The sequence below is a fragment of the Panthera leo genome, chromosome B3 (assembly GCF_018350215.1).
Source record: "Panthera leo isolate Ple1 chromosome B3, P.leo_Ple1_pat1.1, whole genome shotgun sequence".
Taxonomy (NCBI): Eukaryota; Metazoa; Chordata; class Mammalia; order Carnivora; family Felidae; genus Panthera; species Panthera leo.
In genome coordinates, this window is record NC_056684.1 from 18,295,271 (window position 1) to 18,312,432 (window position 17,162).

At 46.9% G+C, this 17,162-nt stretch overlaps 1 protein-coding gene across 1 annotated transcript in view; it reads right to left on the reverse strand.

The window, feature by feature from the left end:
• ADAMTS17 (ADAM metallopeptidase with thrombospondin type 1 motif 17) overlaps positions 1-17,162 on the reverse strand; it is a 343,010-nt gene that overhangs the window by 108,307 nt on the left and 217,541 nt on the right. Inside the window, 2 exon segments of the mRNA XM_042943087.1 lie at positions 8,514-8,641; positions 16,687-16,853. Coding sequence (XP_042799021.1) covers positions 8,514-8,641; positions 16,687-16,853 — 295 coding nt within the window.

Below are 17,162 nucleotides of genomic sequence, written 5' to 3' on the forward strand. Positions count from 1 at the left end.
CAGACATGACTTCAAATTGTAGGCTAACTGCCTTCTGGATTAGGGCTAAATTACCCAGGCAGGCAGGCCATAAGCTTCTCTTCCACAAATGTCATGCTCAAGGCTGTGGTCACTATGCATATCCTGAGAATAATTACAGATTTGGATAGGAGCCTCAGTTTACCCATTCTATAAACTGGAATATTAACCTCAACCTCAACCTCAGAGGTTAAAAAAAATGACCTCTCCTCTGGCTCACTTCTTGGGACCCTCGTGACAGGTGGGTGCTGTCAGGACAGATGGAGACAGCACACAGACCATCCTCCCCCTAAGGGGATGGGGGACAGCTAGTACCTTATCTGAGCACAGTAGGGCTCAAAAGGTAATTGTCCTTCCACAGAACCCCTGCCCTCTCCAAAAAAGGAAGACAGGGAAGGAGAAAGTAGGCAGGACCACATCCTTCCCCTGGTCCCTCTTCGTGAAACATGCAGAGAGAGCCAGTGTCCAGAGGGTCATCCACAGGTGGGTTCTCCCATAATATCAAGCAGCGCCCCCATGCAGCAGGTCACTGTCTGCCCCAGTGGGCTTCTCAGATCATGTGCAAACAAGGACACATGGTCACCCTTTGTATTAATTCTTCGAGACACCCAAGGGGTCAGCACAGGTTTGTATGTTCTGCCCACTGTCTGGTATTATTTTAGGCACCTAGTGTGTTTGAAGGCAGGGCACACAAGGGATGTCAATGTCTAAGAAGCAGCAATCACAGAGGCAAAGAAGAGACGTCAAACTAACCTGCCAATAGTGGCATTTTCTCCCTTTGCCCCACAGTTAGTGCAAGTGACATAGAATATTTTTGCAAGGGACTGGGATTTTTTTTTTTTTCAAAATGGAAGTTACCAAAGCATAAAACTCATTAATTCTGAATGTTAGAGGAGTTTTAACAATTGTATTTATGAGGACTGGTGTTCTAAGACGGCAAGATGACCAAACCAAAGCAAACTCCAAACAATGAATTCTAGGATCTTCCTATGCTTTCCTAGCGATCCCTAGCAGTTACTTTTCCACATACACTAGGCATTCCTGCTACCGATTTCTGAGATTTCAGAGCAGGTCTTAAAGTTCCTGGTCAGCATCTGCAGGTCTGAGCCCTGTTCTGCTAACAAACTGGGGTATGTAGGACACCAGGGGAGGACACTGCCGGGGGCATAATTAATCAAAGGCTCAAGATGATAGGGAACTGGTGGGGAAAGCACAAGCTCTTTTTTGGTAGAGGCAGTCCCTGTGAAACACACAAAAAGCCTAGAAAGGCTTTAGGGCTCAGCACGCTGTGCTGGAGGAGGGGACAGGATGAGCCATGGACAGTGCAGCCATTTCTCCCAGACGTGAGAAATATCCATCTTTGGTGATCTGAAACCTGGATTCTGCCCGCAGAATCCTGCCCCTGCTCGGTAGAAGATCACCAGCAACAGACAACCTCCTGGTCACCACATATAGTGGCCATTTCTCCATCTTCTTTGACTTGGTGGCTTTGTCCCCTAATAGACTGTAGTGTCTACTTTTTCTCCACGCTCATGGTCACAGCCCAGTTTAGACCCTCACTATTCGGGACATGACCTATTGTACCTGTTTCCTCCCCTTTGCTGCCAGATTGATCTTCACCTAAGAGATGAGAAGACCCATGGTGGAGTACGTCCACACTTAGGGATTCAAGATGCTCCACGATGCCATGACACCTGCTCATCACCTCAGCTTTCCTCCCTCGTCCTCTAAATGCACACTGAACCCAATCTCCTCCCAGTCCCATTGCCTCTCAGCTACATGATTCACCCTAACAACCCCCTACCTGGTTTCCTGGGTTCCATTCAGGCCCCACACAGCTGATTCTCCATAACCAAGGTGGGTTCACACCTCTGCTTCAATCCCTCCACTCCCGACAGAATGAAATCTCGATTCCTGTCATGGCCTGAGGCCCTGTAGGGTGTGGGCCCTGACACCTCTGCCCTCACATCCACTCCTCCAGCACCTGCCACCCAGATCTCCTCTGCTTCTGGAACCTACCAGCATTGGAGGCACCTTCTGCCTGGATCATTCTGTTCTGTCTTCATGAGGCTGGATCTTCCATAAATGCCATCTCCCTGGAGAGACCCACCATGCCATTCAGTCTTCCTCAGCTACAATCCCCCTCTCAATCTATGAAACCATTTTCTTCTTCACATGGACCAGTCCTTGGAGAGACCATGTTTGTGAGTTTATGTGTTTCTCGTCTGCACATTGCATGGGGACAGGGACCCTCTCAGTCCTGCTCACCGTTGAACATCTAGCACACGTTAGTGCTTAGCACGTGAAATGTGCTCAATAAATATTTGATGAATGAATGAACCCAGTTCTACCCTATATACTTTCTGCTATGTCTAAACCAAATCTCACTGGCTCTCAATTATGACTTCACCTTTGGTTGTTAGGGTTTTGCTTAAGTCTCATCTTCGGGACAGACTGTAAGCGCGTGGAGGGTGGTGTCTTACAATTCTTTGTGTATGGTGGTCCATTAGGCAAATAGAATTACTTGTGGAATTTAGGAGAATTCTAAGACTTCTTGTGACTTCTTGTATTCTTGTCCCCCACACCTGATCCCAGCAGCCAGCATGGTGTTAAGCACATCACAGGTGTTCAATAAATGCACAAGAATGATGCCTTCTTACCGAGCTGGGCCCTGGGCAAACTGGGATCAGGAGACTTTGATTTTCAGAATGGGACCTCTGTCTCTCTCTTATGCACCCTGAGCCAGCCAGCAACCCTTCCCCAGTGGTGAAGTTTATTGTCTCTTATTTGAACTGGGACTTTCTCATATAGGTTTGGATGGCCTTTGTTTTTTTGTTTTCTTTTGACCAGGAATAGAAGCACTTGCACTCTTTAACTTCATAGCTATCTTCCAACTATGCTTCATTCAGTCTCTTCTGTTGGAGGGATGCCACTAACTTCTTGTTTTAATTTTAACTGAATGCTTTTAGGCCAGCGGCACAGCCCCCAGCCCAGTGTTTCCTGGGCTTCTGTGTTAGTTGCACCAACTCTTACTGTGCTTACCTTTTTTTTTTTTTTTTTTTTTTTTCACTTTACCTTTGTCTTATTAAACTACACATAATTTCCTCAGAATGGATCCATGGAAAATAAAATTTCTAAGTTCTTCTGTGTCTCGTAATTATTTTGTCCACATGCTTGATTGATAATTTAGCTGTGGAGAATTCTATGATTATCCCAATTTTCTGCCAGGGTCAGTTTCTCTGTTTGTTTTTCTTGGTCTTTCTTGTTCCTGCTGCTGGTTTTCTTCAAATAGCTGTTGATCTCCAGTTGACCACTCGTATTTGAGAATGAGGTACAGAAAGGTAGACTGAAAGGGCTCTATATTTGGGGGTGGGAGGGGTCATGTGGCAGGCTTCTATTTGGGAGTGGTGGCAGGAAAGCTGGAGTTCACCCCTAAACTCAGGAGGGTGAGTGTGTGCTCAAGTGCCGAGGTCACACATCTGCCTCAGTTGTCCTTATACAGTTTATCACACGACTTTGGAAAGGAGCCCCCTGATACTTTGCATTGAGCTTATCACCTAACAGCCCATCAAGCTCCAAGTGCAGGGCCAGTCGTGATCAGCCATGTTGTATGGCCCTTTGCCTTCTTTCAATTTTCAGCCCACACCTCACTCCCACACTCTGTTCTCAAGTCCTAGACTCCCTTGAGCGTTCTGCTTTCTTTTCCATTGCGACTCTCCTCTTGTTTCATTTCTGGCCTCGGCTGCTTTGTTCCTTCAACGAAACTTCCACCTACTTCCACCCTCCACAAAGAGGTGGTATCTTTCTTTTGTCAAAGGCCTCTGCTTCTCTTCGCCATCATGGTTTGTGCTATTCTGCATTTACCATCGGTTTAGTGGAGTCCCACGTGAGGCTCCATCTGCCAGCTTAATCCAGAAGTTGCAATGGGAAGTTAATTAGACAAAGGGGGGTGCAGGGAATGACTCCAGACTTTTTAGGCCCTGCTGTCAGTAAAGGTTCGGCACCAAAAGTCACACACTTCAGAGATGTCAACTGCAGTGTTGTGACATGGGGAGAAGCAGCAACAAGGAAGGTGTTGTTGAAATATAGGCGTAAGCACAAACACCTGTTAGGTTTTCCTACATGCTTGTTACCTCCTTCTTCACACAGGGGGACTCTGAGGCCAGAGTCTTAGAATTCTCCTAAATTCCACAAGTAATTCTATTTGCCTAATGGACCACTATACACAAAATGGGAGGCCAAGAAACACTGGACAGTGAAAATAGTTCATTGAAATGGGCTCCAGATTCCAGAATCACTAGAGTCCTAAGAGCAGGGGAGCCATCCACCCATGCATCCACTCACTGCTGTTCTCTTTTCAGTATGTAATCAAAGGCTCTCCTCCAAGCCAGCAGCTGGTGGAACACAGATAATTGGACACAGTCCTTCCACCGAGGAAGTTTATGGGACCTGAAAGTCTTTTGGGTGTTTATCAAGCCCAGGATATGCATACGAGTAAGGATCTCAAAGAAGTGGGACCCTAATTGGATGCCTATGAGCATACGTGAGCTGATGAGGCCTTAAAGAATAGCCAAGTGTACCTGGTCTCAGGTTATCTTCAGATCTACCCTTCACTTTGACTCATCGACTGAAGGTCAGTAGCTCTGAGGGAAGTTGTACATTTGAAACGTATGAACTTGATTTCTTTGTCTCTGCAGGTCAACATAGGCACTGCGGATGATGGGAGTCCTGATTTATACAGACTTGCCGAAAAATAGACAATGTTTGTGTTTCTTTCCCCAGCTCGCTCCTACTTTTATGAGTGCTGTTAAGTTTCATTTCAGCATGTGAAATAATTTGTGACTCACTGAAATGAAACTCCACTCAGTCCTCATAAAAGCAGAATAAAATGGTATTTCCATGTTTCGTGTTCTGGTTTGAATCAGCCTGCTCTGTGGAGCTTAGTGGAATCTGCTCAAAATGCCATGTGGGAGCCTCTTGTCCCCTCCATTCCCTACCAGCTCGTCACCGTGCTTCTCAAAATTTCCCAGAACTCCTTCTGCCACCCTAAAATAGCAAAATTTATAGCTGAAGGGAACAGAGGAAAAAGCTAGTAAGTGAACCATGGCAGTATTTCTGTAAGTGCTGTCTTACACAAAATGTGGATGATTTCTACCTTTTATCCAATATAATTAGATAATAGTATTGGTGAATAGGTACAGATCCTTTGCTCACTAAACTCAAGATTTTGTTTTATTACTATTCTTCTCTTTAACCAATTTTCTTTGCCTTACTCATTCACAAGTACCACAGGAATCCAAAACATTCTACTTTGGCAATTACTGTAACTAGGTATCGATACTGTACTTGTATTTAATTTCTTATACTCTTATTTAAGTATGCTCAACATTCTTATAAAACTTTATTAACTCTGACTTTGCTCATTTGGATTCTTATGAGAACGGACTCCCCAAGGGGCTAAATTTAACCTTTGTAGTTTCTCTCAGAGGAATAAGTGCTGTTAGAAAAATCACAGGTGGTATTTTTAACTTCCGTCAAAAAGTGAGTTGTTTTGCAGGGATTTGACTTCATGAGGTGCTTATGGGTGCATGCTCCCACCACCTACCAGGATGGTGGTCTTCTTGCTAGGACCGGTGGGCTGCCTGGAGGCAGCTGGTACTTGGGAACATCCATGCAGAGGAGATGGCAGTTCTGAGAACTGACAGGTGGGGCAAGGCTCTGATGAGCATGAGCCTGCCCACCTGCCACAGAGCATGGCCAGAGGGGCCACTGTCTGTACCTGTGTGCCCTAGTGCTCCTGTGCTGAGCAGTGGTGCCTGGTTAGTGCTAGTCTCACTTCAGCTGTCAGTAAATGCAATGATCGTTTGAGGCATTTGAGAGAGACTGGGGTGGGGGTTAGGGAAGGGGTGGCATCCGGGAATGGCAAGGCAGGTGTACCCATGTTACTGCCATCACGCCCAAGTGTAGGGCAGGTTCTGGCTTGAAGGCTGGCAGAGACCTGGTAGAGACCTTGGGTGGCATCTCACCCATATTGTTCTGACTGAAAAACTGGATATTTTGCTGTCATGGCGCAGGGAAGTTCCCTAACTGAAGAGTGTGCAGTGAGAACCAAGGTCACATGGGGCACCTGGGTGGCTCAATAGGTTGAATGTCCGACTTTGGCTCAGGTCATGATCTCCCAATTCGCAAGTTTGAGCTGTGCGTGGGGCTCTGTGCTGACAACTTGGAGCCTGGAGCCTGTTTCAGATTCTGTGTCTCCCTCTCTTTCTGTCCCTCCCCCCCCCCCCCCCCCCCCCCCACGACTTGTGCTCTGTCTCTCTCTCAAAAATAAATAAACATTAAAAAAAAAAAAAGAACCAAGGTCACAGAAGGGACCCATTGGCACTGATCACTTAGAGCTGAAATCATGTCTGGCCACTTAACATTGACCCCACTGGCCAGAAAATTTCAGGACTCTTAGAAATGTCTGCACATTGGCAAGAACATTGCAAAAGATGCTGGCAACAGCCCAGAGGTAGCTCAGATGGTGCCTTCTAAAGGGTACAAGTGCTTTTTACTTGGAAAATTGTCCTAAAGAAATGTTCATCGCCACACTGTAGGATGGGCCCTGGAAGTGTGTAAGTTAGGAAAGAAAAAAATCCTCCACTTGATTTGCTAGCAGATTTATAGGGAAATGCCGGCAATTCCTCATTTTGGTGACAATGATAAGACCTGTGTTCACACCCCCAAAGGCCCTGCACGTTCTCCACGACAACGCTGCAGCCCTGAGGGTCCAACTCCACCACCATCACCGCCTCCTTCCCCAGAAGGATGCCTTGCCAAGACTCTTGGGCACCTAGTGCCTGTCACCCATGCATATCTGGATTTGATAACAAAGCTAGGCAGGGCCAGAGGGGTCTGGATATTGCCAAGCTTTTTTTCTGAAAAGTCCCGTTTGGGGACTAGTTTGGACTTCGCAGGGAAAAAAAATCCACTAGGGTTGAAATGGCCCCAGGAATCACCTTAGAGGTTGCATTTGTGTGTCTTGCTGCCTGCCTCCCCTTTTACTCTGTCTGTCTTCACTGATTCACCAAAACGCTGCCCTCAGCCATACTTGGGAAGCAGAGAGAACAAGACGCGCTACCTTATGGGGTCAGTCGGTCCCAGGCCTGGAGGCAGGTTTCTGGTGTAAGTATAGTTAGGGGGAATAATAGTTTCTCTCTCCCGTGACCCCTAGACTTTAAAACTTTTCACATGCTTTTAATAGTTCCATGAATCTGGACATCAGAGATGGGTGTTGACTTTGGGAGGTGTGGGCGCCCCGAAGCATCAGTAGGCACATGGCTCCTGGGATCCGGTTTCTCTTTTCCAAGCAAAATGAGAAGACCCCTCAGAAGCCCTTGGTCAGTGGACTCCTTGCTTATTAGTCTCATGCTGCAGATGCTGGTCAATGGAGGCCAAACAAGGAAGAGTGAAAATCAGAGGCAAGCCCTGGTTTTCCTTTCTGTGCCAAATGCACAGCAACCCTGCTATCCATCTGCCTGCTGAGGGCTCTAGGAGCCACCGCCTCCTCCGGCTCTCAGTGGGCTCACCTGCTGAGGACACGGCTGAGGCAGCCTGGCCTCAACCATGAGGAGGGCACATGTCTGTGGCTGAGGGCGAGGACTCTCTCATGACAGGTGCAGACCCAACTGAATCAGCAGGAAATATGGCACATACAGCACAATGGAGGGTGGCATCATCTGAGTCATGGCCCTCTGGGCACACACCCTCTTGACTCCTACCCCAATTCCAGCTGCTGTACACATCAGGAGGATGGCCATTCTGATGGACAAATAGGACCGTTACGCTGGGCCAGGGAGCCTTGAGTCAGGAGGGCCCAGCTTCAGGTGAGCCCCCAGCTCAGGCAGATTTAACGCAGGTGGAAGGTGCACTTCTACCCATCCCCTCTCCCTCCCTCTCTTTTTCCTTTTGTCTTCTTGAATGTTACTTATCATCATTCTAATGAGTTGCAGACATCCAACACCAGGATGGCTTTGGGGACTAAATTGCAGTTGTCCCCAAAGCCAGCATATTGAATTGAATTCCTAGCACATTCAATTCAGCATACTGAACCACCTGTGAAGGAATCTGCTTAGCTCAACGAGATCTTTTATAGCTGAACAGAACATAGCTTGTCCAAAAACACATGCACGTACATCTTCCAGTCTTACCTTAGCATTCTACCTGTTCTTCCCTTCACCGGAATGGCTAAAGTTATTTTAAGATTTTTGAGATTATGATGTCGCCACTACTCTTCCAGCCACCTCAACTACCAGCTGGCCTATAGATAAGCTTCATGCTCAGTCACTGCTGAGGGAGGGAGGGGTGCCAAGCTGCAGGAGACAGCACCATGGGTGCCTTATGGAGAAAATCCGTTCCTTCCCCAGGGCTCTGCCCCTCCCTGAAACCTTCTGGGGTGAGGGAGGCTCCCCTCCAAAGAAAGCCCCACCAAAGACACAAGGAAAACACGTCACCTGGCACTTGCCGTGCACACAGAGGTCGGTCTCATAGGGCCCACAGGGTGTGCCATCCAGGACTCTGTCGGCCACCAGCAGCGGGGACTCCTTCCCAAGGGGTGAGCAGTAGAGTTCACATGGTTTATCTGAGGAGGGAAAGGGGAAGGTGGACATTGATGTGGGAAGTGGTTTGTGGGCCATGCAAGGTGCAGGTGCATATGGATGGTGGCCCAAATGATGAGAGGTCAGCATGGAATAAAGGTCACAGGAACCTGGCACATGCTCAGAGACATGGACCTGCCCCTTGGAACACTCAACACAACAAATGGAGAAAGACCCTCAGGCACAGGTGAACAACACATGGGTGAGGGCTCTGTGGGCTTTTATTCATCTTATTCTTCCTTTTCTTTAAGACATTAAAAATACCAGGTTGAAAAAGCATTTTGTTGTGTGCTAACATCTAAGTGAGTTGAATATATATGAAGGGTGAGGCTAGGAGCATCTCTTGTTGTGGGGGCTGGAAAGGGGGAGAAGGTGAATCAGAATGCCTTTGGGTAGGAGGGGGTGTGAGCCCCATGGATGTCTCTACAGCAGTGGCTTTTACTAAAAGCTTTAGTGCTCCACTGGCTGTTGGATAAAAACTGCAGGGCTGAGATATGTAGCAAGAAGGTCCTGGAAGAAACTGAGCAGGAGTAAAATACAGGAACATAGCAGCCTCTAGGACAACTTGGAAGGGTCATGTCAGAACCAAGAGAGCTCCGAGAACATGACAAGCTCTCATGCCTTTGCCAAAACTCTTCCTTATGCTTGGAAACCTCTCTCTGCACATAGCTTTCTGGGAGATTCCTATCACCCTAGAAGCTTCTACTCCAGAGCTCTCCTCTCATGCCATCTCTGACATGGAATCTCCCTCTGCACTTTGCTTATGCCTCCATTAAAGCCCTTAACTATTATCCTATTGTTTTATAATTGTTTGAGTAACTTCCATATACAAGAGGGTTTCTTATAAGGTGAGTTCCATTGCTAAAAGAGTTTGAAAGGGATGGATTTTAATTATTATCTTTGGATTTGAAGAACTGACAGTACTGGGAGCCCCTGGAGGACAAGGGACTGAGATTTTTCTCTCTTGTCCTCAGGCCAGGTCCAGGATCTGGCTTGCAGAAGGACTTGGTAAATATTTTAATCTTCCCATATAAACTTTAGAATTAGTTTTTCAATATCTACAAAATAACTTCCTGGGATTTTGATTGGGATTGCACTGAATCTATAGGTCAAGTTGACAAGATCAACTGACATGACAATATTGATTCTTGTCATGAATCATTGAAACATGGAATTTCTCCCCATTTAATTTGTTAAATTCATTCCTTACAGTTTTTCTCATATAGATCTTACACATATTTTGTTAGATTTATACCTAAATATTTCATTTCTTGGGTGCTCGTGTAAATGGTATTGTGCTTTTAATTTCAAACTCCATTTGCTCATTGCTGGTATACACAAAAGTGATTTTTGTACATTTACTTTGTATCTTGTAACCTTGCTATAATCATTTACTAATTCCAGGAGTTTTTTTCTTTTCTTCTATTTTTTTTTTTGTTTTTGTTGTTGATTCTTTTGGATTTTCTACATAAATCATCATGTCATCTGCAAACAAAGGTAGTTTTATTTTTCCCTTCCCAATTTGTGTATTTTTCATTTCCTTTTCTTGTCTTATTGCATTATCTAGGACTACCAGTATGATGTTGAAAAGGAGTGGTGAAAAAAAAAAATCCTTGCCTTGTTCTTGATCTTAACAGAAAAATCAAGCTTCTTTTTTTAATAAATGAATGGATTTTGTTCTTCCGTATGTAACTGAGAAAGAGGAATGCACCCTTCTCTCTCTGTGTCACCTAATTCCAATGATGTTTATGTGATTATTTTGCAAGGAAACCTCCAGAGAGAGAAACAGCAGCACGTCTGTGCTGCCTCTGTCAGGCCCTTTGTTTCCATCATGATCTTTCTCCACTGGGTCCTTCCACTGGTTTCAGGTGAGCAAGGGCAGGGGTAGAAAAAGGCTTCTGGAGTTGACTTGGCCTCAGAAGACCTTGACATTCCAGCTGGATAGTTCTTGTCAGAGCAGATGTGCTGTCTCACTCAGGCTCTGCGGCTTTCATGACTGAATGACATTCACTAAACCACCAACATTTTCAGCAGCTTTCCAAAGCTCCTCTCTCATGGAGCTCTGCTGACCAACATGCCGAGTGGGATGTCTTGTCTTATAACACTAGAGAGAAGCTACAGAGGTTCAGTAGAAATGTTCAGCTTGTTTGTTCCAGTTAGTTGTGGGCGGAAACTGCTGTGAAGAGTAGTTTCCCAGGTAAGTAAAGTAATGATGTTTCAATGTTTATTCATTCAAAAAACAGGAATTGAGCCCCTCCACCACACAAGGCACTCTTGTGGCACTTTGGGGAAAGAAAGATGAGTAGTGTATGCTTTTCAAGGCCCTGGTGGTCTAAGGGACAGCAAATCCCAGAAGAGGCAGACTGTGAAAAGCCACATGAAATGGACCTGAGCTGTCAGAGGACAGGGCACTAAGTGGAAAGAATGACCCATTTCCCAGCTAGCAGGCTAGAGGCAGTTGTCCCTCCATTTAAGTGGAATGACCCAGGAAGGCAGCCAGTGGAAGAGGTATGGGAGACTAAAATGTAAACTGAGATCAGGTTCTGGGAGGCTCATCTGACAGAATTTTTGAGGTGCTCTTTGGGACCTTGAGGTTTCCTGTGAGCACCTTGGGGAATGACTGGGAGAATGCAGCACCACAGCCCCCAGTCTGAGTTGATGGGTGTATCTTCTTCACATCCTAGGTAGGCTTCCTCTAATGTTACATTGTAAGGAAGGAAGGGTCCCCTGGGTCCAAGAAATCTGAAAACTACGTATTTTACCTTTAAACTGCCTCAATACTTGGCATAACTGAGCTTTGAAGTGATTTGTACAATAGCAGTAATAATGGTGATGATGTTGATAAAATCACAAATAACATTAATTATATTTCGTGTACAAGGCAGCATGCTAAGTAGTACCTGTGCACTTCAGGTGGGTGCTGTCATTGCTCCATCTTATAGACGAGCATGTGAAGCTCAGAAAAGGTACAGGCTACCCAGAGTCTCTTGATTGGCAAGGCCAGACCCTAGCCTCTTTGTGCCAGCCTAGTTTTCTTTCGGACACTGGGGGCCAAAAAAAACAAGAGACAAAATGGTGTTACTGAAAACAAACCACTAGTTTCATGAATGTTTCTGGCTTCTGAATATACTCTGACTTGAGCAGAAATGGAAATGGGATTTGGGTGAAAAAGTAGAGGGTCTTTTGAGACAAGTTAGAAAGACCAGACTTCGAGGGGTGAAGATTTTGGGGGGCTCTTTGGTGTAAACAGGAAAGTAGAGATTCTCCAAAGCAGGGGGGTTGACCTCAAATGGAGGATTTTTAGCAATGACCCTAGGCAAGAAAGTATACTCAACTCTGTCCACACTGGACTCTTGCAGCTGCAGACACTGTCCTCCTTGGCTTGGGAAGTCTGGGGGCACCCAGACTCCAGAACAGAGTTCAGACATAACACTTCCTTCCTTTGCTCAGACTGAAACTCCATTTGTCCATCTCCTTTTCTGAGGTCTGTGCTCAGAATTTAGGGTACCCCACACCTCTAGGAAGGTGTAGTACTCTCTCCCAAAGGGACTCAGGATAACCTTTATAAAACTTGAGGAGAAGCCCCTCAAAATTCCCTGAATATTCCCATTGGATGGGCAATTAACCTCCAGATAAATAAGGTGCTGTGATTTTCTCTGAGCACAGTATCTTACATTCTTAGTAGTACAGAAGGAGGTCAAATCTTAAAAGCTATACAACCACACACTCCAAAGAAAGCTTAGAGTGTCCCTCTTGGCTGATATGTGCCAAGATGAAATTCTGATTGAGGCTGGACTGTCTGCTGTAAATCTTGGTCTCTCACTGGCCCACTTGTCTCCAGGACTCATATTTTGATGAAGAAACCACACAGGGCAGGGGAGATGAGCTCAGGGGCTTGAGAGCCACCTGATCATATCTGCTCATTGGATGCCTGGAGGACTCCCCCTGGTGCTTCATGATGAAAAGGACACTTGTGGCTACTGGCACTCTTGCTGTTCTCTCTGCCAAGTGGTTACAAGGTCTTACTAAGGTGGAGACACCACTGAATTTTGAGGCCATCACAAGTGCTCACTCCAGCTCTGGCTGGCTATCTTGGGCGGGGGAGGGGGGTACATGCTGAGGAGGCTGCTTTGTCCCCTATCCCCAAAGCTGCCCACCATGAGTCCAAAGCCAAGCCTTAGTTGATTGGACCAGAAGCAGCCACTTGACTGTAGTTGTGCCACTCAGTTCTTTTTCTCCACCACAACCTCATAGCCACGCCTCAACTGATTAGACTAAGTGTAGCCACAGGTAGACCAATCAGAGTCTCTCTCTTGAAAAAATCAGCACTAAATTCAGATATGGAACAGCTGTGTCTGTTCATGATTGATGGATCTGAAATAAGTCTATACCCCCTTATCCATAATCCAGAATTCCAAAAAGCTCTGGAAACTGCAAGCATGTTCTTATATTTGTGGCAAACGCATTTGGCAGCAAAACCGGGCTTGACTGACATGAGGCTGTTGGTAGTGTGCAGTATCCTCATTAGAGATTGTTCATGGATTACTTGGTAGAGATATCACATGCATCCCTGGACTGTGGAGTGCTTCCCAGGGCTCCACTGGGGTATTAAGTAATATACGGTCGATATACTGTTGTTACCTAACACCAAAAATGTTTGGCCATATCTGGCCCCAAAGCGCTCAGATAAAGGATAAAGGTCCTTTATCAGGAAAGGTGCTGTGGGTGACCCATCAGCCTGCATGTGGACAAATCATGAGAAAGCCAGTCTGCAGGTGGGGGGCAGGAAGATACGACTCACAAACACATTAGTTGTGGTGGGCATGGAGAGGGGGTTCGGATATTTTCAGAGGCCCTGGCCTCAGACCCTCATCTGGGCCCTCGGGATCTGAGACACCCTTCATCTTTGCAACAACTTTCTCTTTTTCATTAAGCAAGTGGAGTCAGCTTGGCCAAACTGCAGTCAGAGAGTCCTTAACCATCATACCCTCCAGCCCCTGGAAGGCTGAGACCCAGAGTGGCTTCTGCCATGCCGGGGAGGCGCTGGGAATGCACCTCCACGTCCAGACATGGCCTTCGCCAAGCCCTCCGACACTTCAGTGGGCATGTGGCCTGCTGGCTTGGGCGGGAAGGACTGAACTCCTGAAGGTTTCTACTTAAATGAGATTCCATGGGGAAAGCAGAAATGGGGTGGGTCTGGCAACAGGGCATCTCAATGGGTTTCTGTCTAAAGGCTTTCCCACCCAGAACTATTTTCTAAGGAGAGCCTTTGTCTTCTTTTAGAGGTGGTATGGATTTGTGGTCCTGAGACCTCTCTTGGAAAATCTACCTCTGCAAGAATTCTTTTTTTTTTTTTCAGCAGGAAAAAAAAGAAAAAATATAGCTTCCCCTTTCTTGAACTGTGCGTCACTCGCCAAAGAATTCCGCAGTGATAGCAATGCTATGAATAGGGCAGTCATAATGGGCTTCGAGAGAGCCCAGAGCCCGACCACAGGAATCGTTCCCATCACGGCTGAGCTAGAATTGGGCCTTTTATAAGCTGATTTTTCAGAAGAACGCACTTATAATCTGTATTCTCCCCCTTGCCCTCTGAATTGGCCATTTATTATTTTGTTTTCATCCTTGTTAAATGCTCCTTTCACAAATGCTGGCTTCTGTTTATATTTGACAGGGAAATGAAACCAAATATGCAAGAAGTCATGACAATTCCACCCTGGAGGAGGAGGTGTCAAGCTACCCTTGCAAAGCCCTGAACTTGGGGTCCCTCCTTCAAAGACAAAATGCATACTGCCCGCTAGCTGTCCTTATCAAATAGGGTAGTGCTTTCCAGATCAAAGGCAGTAGCACTCTGGCTATAATTATTGATGGTTTTGGTAGAGAGACATGAAAAGTGAGTGGGCAAGAACATATTCTGAATCCGGCAAGCTTCCCCAAATTGCTGCCCTGAGAAGCTTCTTTGGAGGGGGATCCAGGGCAGACATCAGTTTCAGCCACTGTGATGATAAGAGAACTAAGGAGCTCAGTGATCCAAAAGTGGTTACAAGTAAAATAGAAGCTTAATCTGGACTTGGAGAAATCTGTGGAAAACCAGCCATTTAAGTGGGATTTCTGCATCGAATAAAAGAGGACTGAAAGCTGAAGCAGACCAAGGAAAGAATAACAACTCTGTGTGCATAGCTGGGTGGAAATGGGTGAGTCTTTCTTAGATCTGACCTCTTTTTGCTCCTGACAAGCAGCAGAGGACACGACAGAGGGCCTAAGGGGTCTTTACCCAGCAGGCTGGGATGGCTGATGGTATGGAAACAAGTCTGCTCTGCATCAGAACTGACTGCAGTGCTGGAAACAGCTTCTGCTTGGGGCTTGCTCCCTCCAGATTAGGGGCTTGAATGTGCTCGTGACATGTGGAAGCCTCCTGTGTCTTCCTGCATCTGAGGAATGGCCAGGCAGAGAGAAGTGAGGATCCTGGGCGAGCCCCTGCGTCCAGCTGCATGTGTTCCTTTGGGGAGGGCGAGTCTGCTCGGCCTCCTCTCTCCTTGGTCTGCAGAAACAGCTGAGGGTACGGAGGCTGCTCTTCTCTTGAAGTCTTGGTTATGTGATGATATACCTACAATCACACAGCTCCAAACGGTGGTGTTCTTTTTTAAAAAGGAAAAGGTCTGGGGAGCTCCCAGATGCTTTTAAATGAGCCCATAGCCGAGCGGGTCGGTATTATCTGCGATGATTTAGAGCATCTCATGTTATTTTACAACTCAGTTCAAAGCACGTGGGTCAGGTTGCTGGGTTAAAAGCGACAGGTCTGAGGTCATTACTCCCTGTGATGCCTGGGTCTACCCCTACAGCTAGGTACACTTGACCCTGTAAGAACAGACTGCAGCATGTAGATTTTAGAAGTTCTTTAAACCACAAAGAAGAAACCTAAGACCTGGCACAGGAACTTCATTCTCCTACAGAAGCCTTAGAGACTCTGTTACTGCAGTTCTTATTAAAGCCTCTTCACTTGACACTTCTGAAGTCATGCTCTCTTACTCGAGTATGGGAAGCCAGATGATAGTTGGTTATTTTCTGAGTCACCTCCTCCAGAACTGGGGTCCCTCCCTGCTTCTTATCAGCTGCAGGGACTCAGATAGGTCCCATGACCCGTAACCTCTCCTCTCTGCATGGCTCATTATGCATATTAATTGAGATGATGTATGCAGAGCTAACCTGTGCCTGGCATATGATGTGCTCAACAAATAGGACCATATTGTCATCATTACAATACAGTCTTATCTCCAGGAGACAAAAGTCTAAAAAACCCTGAACTAGGCCATGGCCACAGGAGGCTGTGTGCGTGTGGGGGGGGGGGGGGGGGAGGCTGGGGGGGAAGGCAGTCTTTATCAATGATAAATAGACATCACAAATCCTACAGACAAGATATACCACCTAGAAGTTTATCAGCCACTGGAAATGCCTGCAGCGGCCCATGGGGAAGCCTCCCTTGAGTTGGGAGAAATCTCTTGGAAGGAAAACGTGACCTGTGCCTATCATCGCCTTCGGCGAGTTGTGAACTGGCCTCCAAACTTTTTTTTTTTTTTCAAACACTCTAGGCAAAGAGTAAAAGCCAACCCCAAAATGAACCGAGAAAGAAATGCAAGAAAGCATCAACCTTGGAAATAGAGACAGCAGACACAGAGACCCACCATCCTGTCCCTGCAGAGTCTTGCTCTCCTCAAAGCTGGCCCTGGGCCCCTCAGCACATGGCACTGTGCGGCAGGCCGCCAGCACACCCGCCTCGCTGCAAATGGGGGTGCAGGACAATTCTGGTCTGCTGCCCGCCTCACAGCTGCTTTTAAGAAATCTCCCAGGGCTGGGTCATCCAAGTTCAACGCCACTGCTTGAGAAGTGGGCCCACTGCTGCCTGGGGTAGCAGGACTGGAGCGTCCTGTTGGATGGATTGCTGGGAAGGGGGGGCCCTGTGGGTTTTCCCAGGAGGTGTTTACATTCTTGGAGAAGGGGGGGCACTGTGAAAGGACGTGCCATATGCCTTTACCATCAACCACTACTGCTGTCAGCAGGCCCTTCTTCTTGCTGCTGAGCCGGTCATGCGTCTGGCACTGCTGGTCCCGGAAGCTGGGCAGGCCCTTGGGGCAGGGAAGGTTCTCGCAGACGGCGTGCTCCACACTGGCGCCCAGGCAGTGCGTGCCTCCAGGCCCAGGGCTAGAAGGAAGAGAAAGGTCCGTGTTAACCAGACAGTGCTGTGGAAACAGCAGGGGCGTTTGGATTTTGCCTCTCTTGCCAAAAGGGGGAGGGGCCAGGCAAAGTTTCCAAAGCACCCTCCCTCTGCTCTTACACACCATATCTCGGCAATCCCAGCCCCGTGCTGACGGCATGTTTAAGTGAGCCATCAGAAAAATGCATCCAAGAACTGTAAATCAGGGTCATCTGGAAATAGAATACAGTGAGTATAAGTTCGGCAAGAATCACAAATTGTGTCTTTCATCTGAACCTAAAACTTGGCCATCTGTA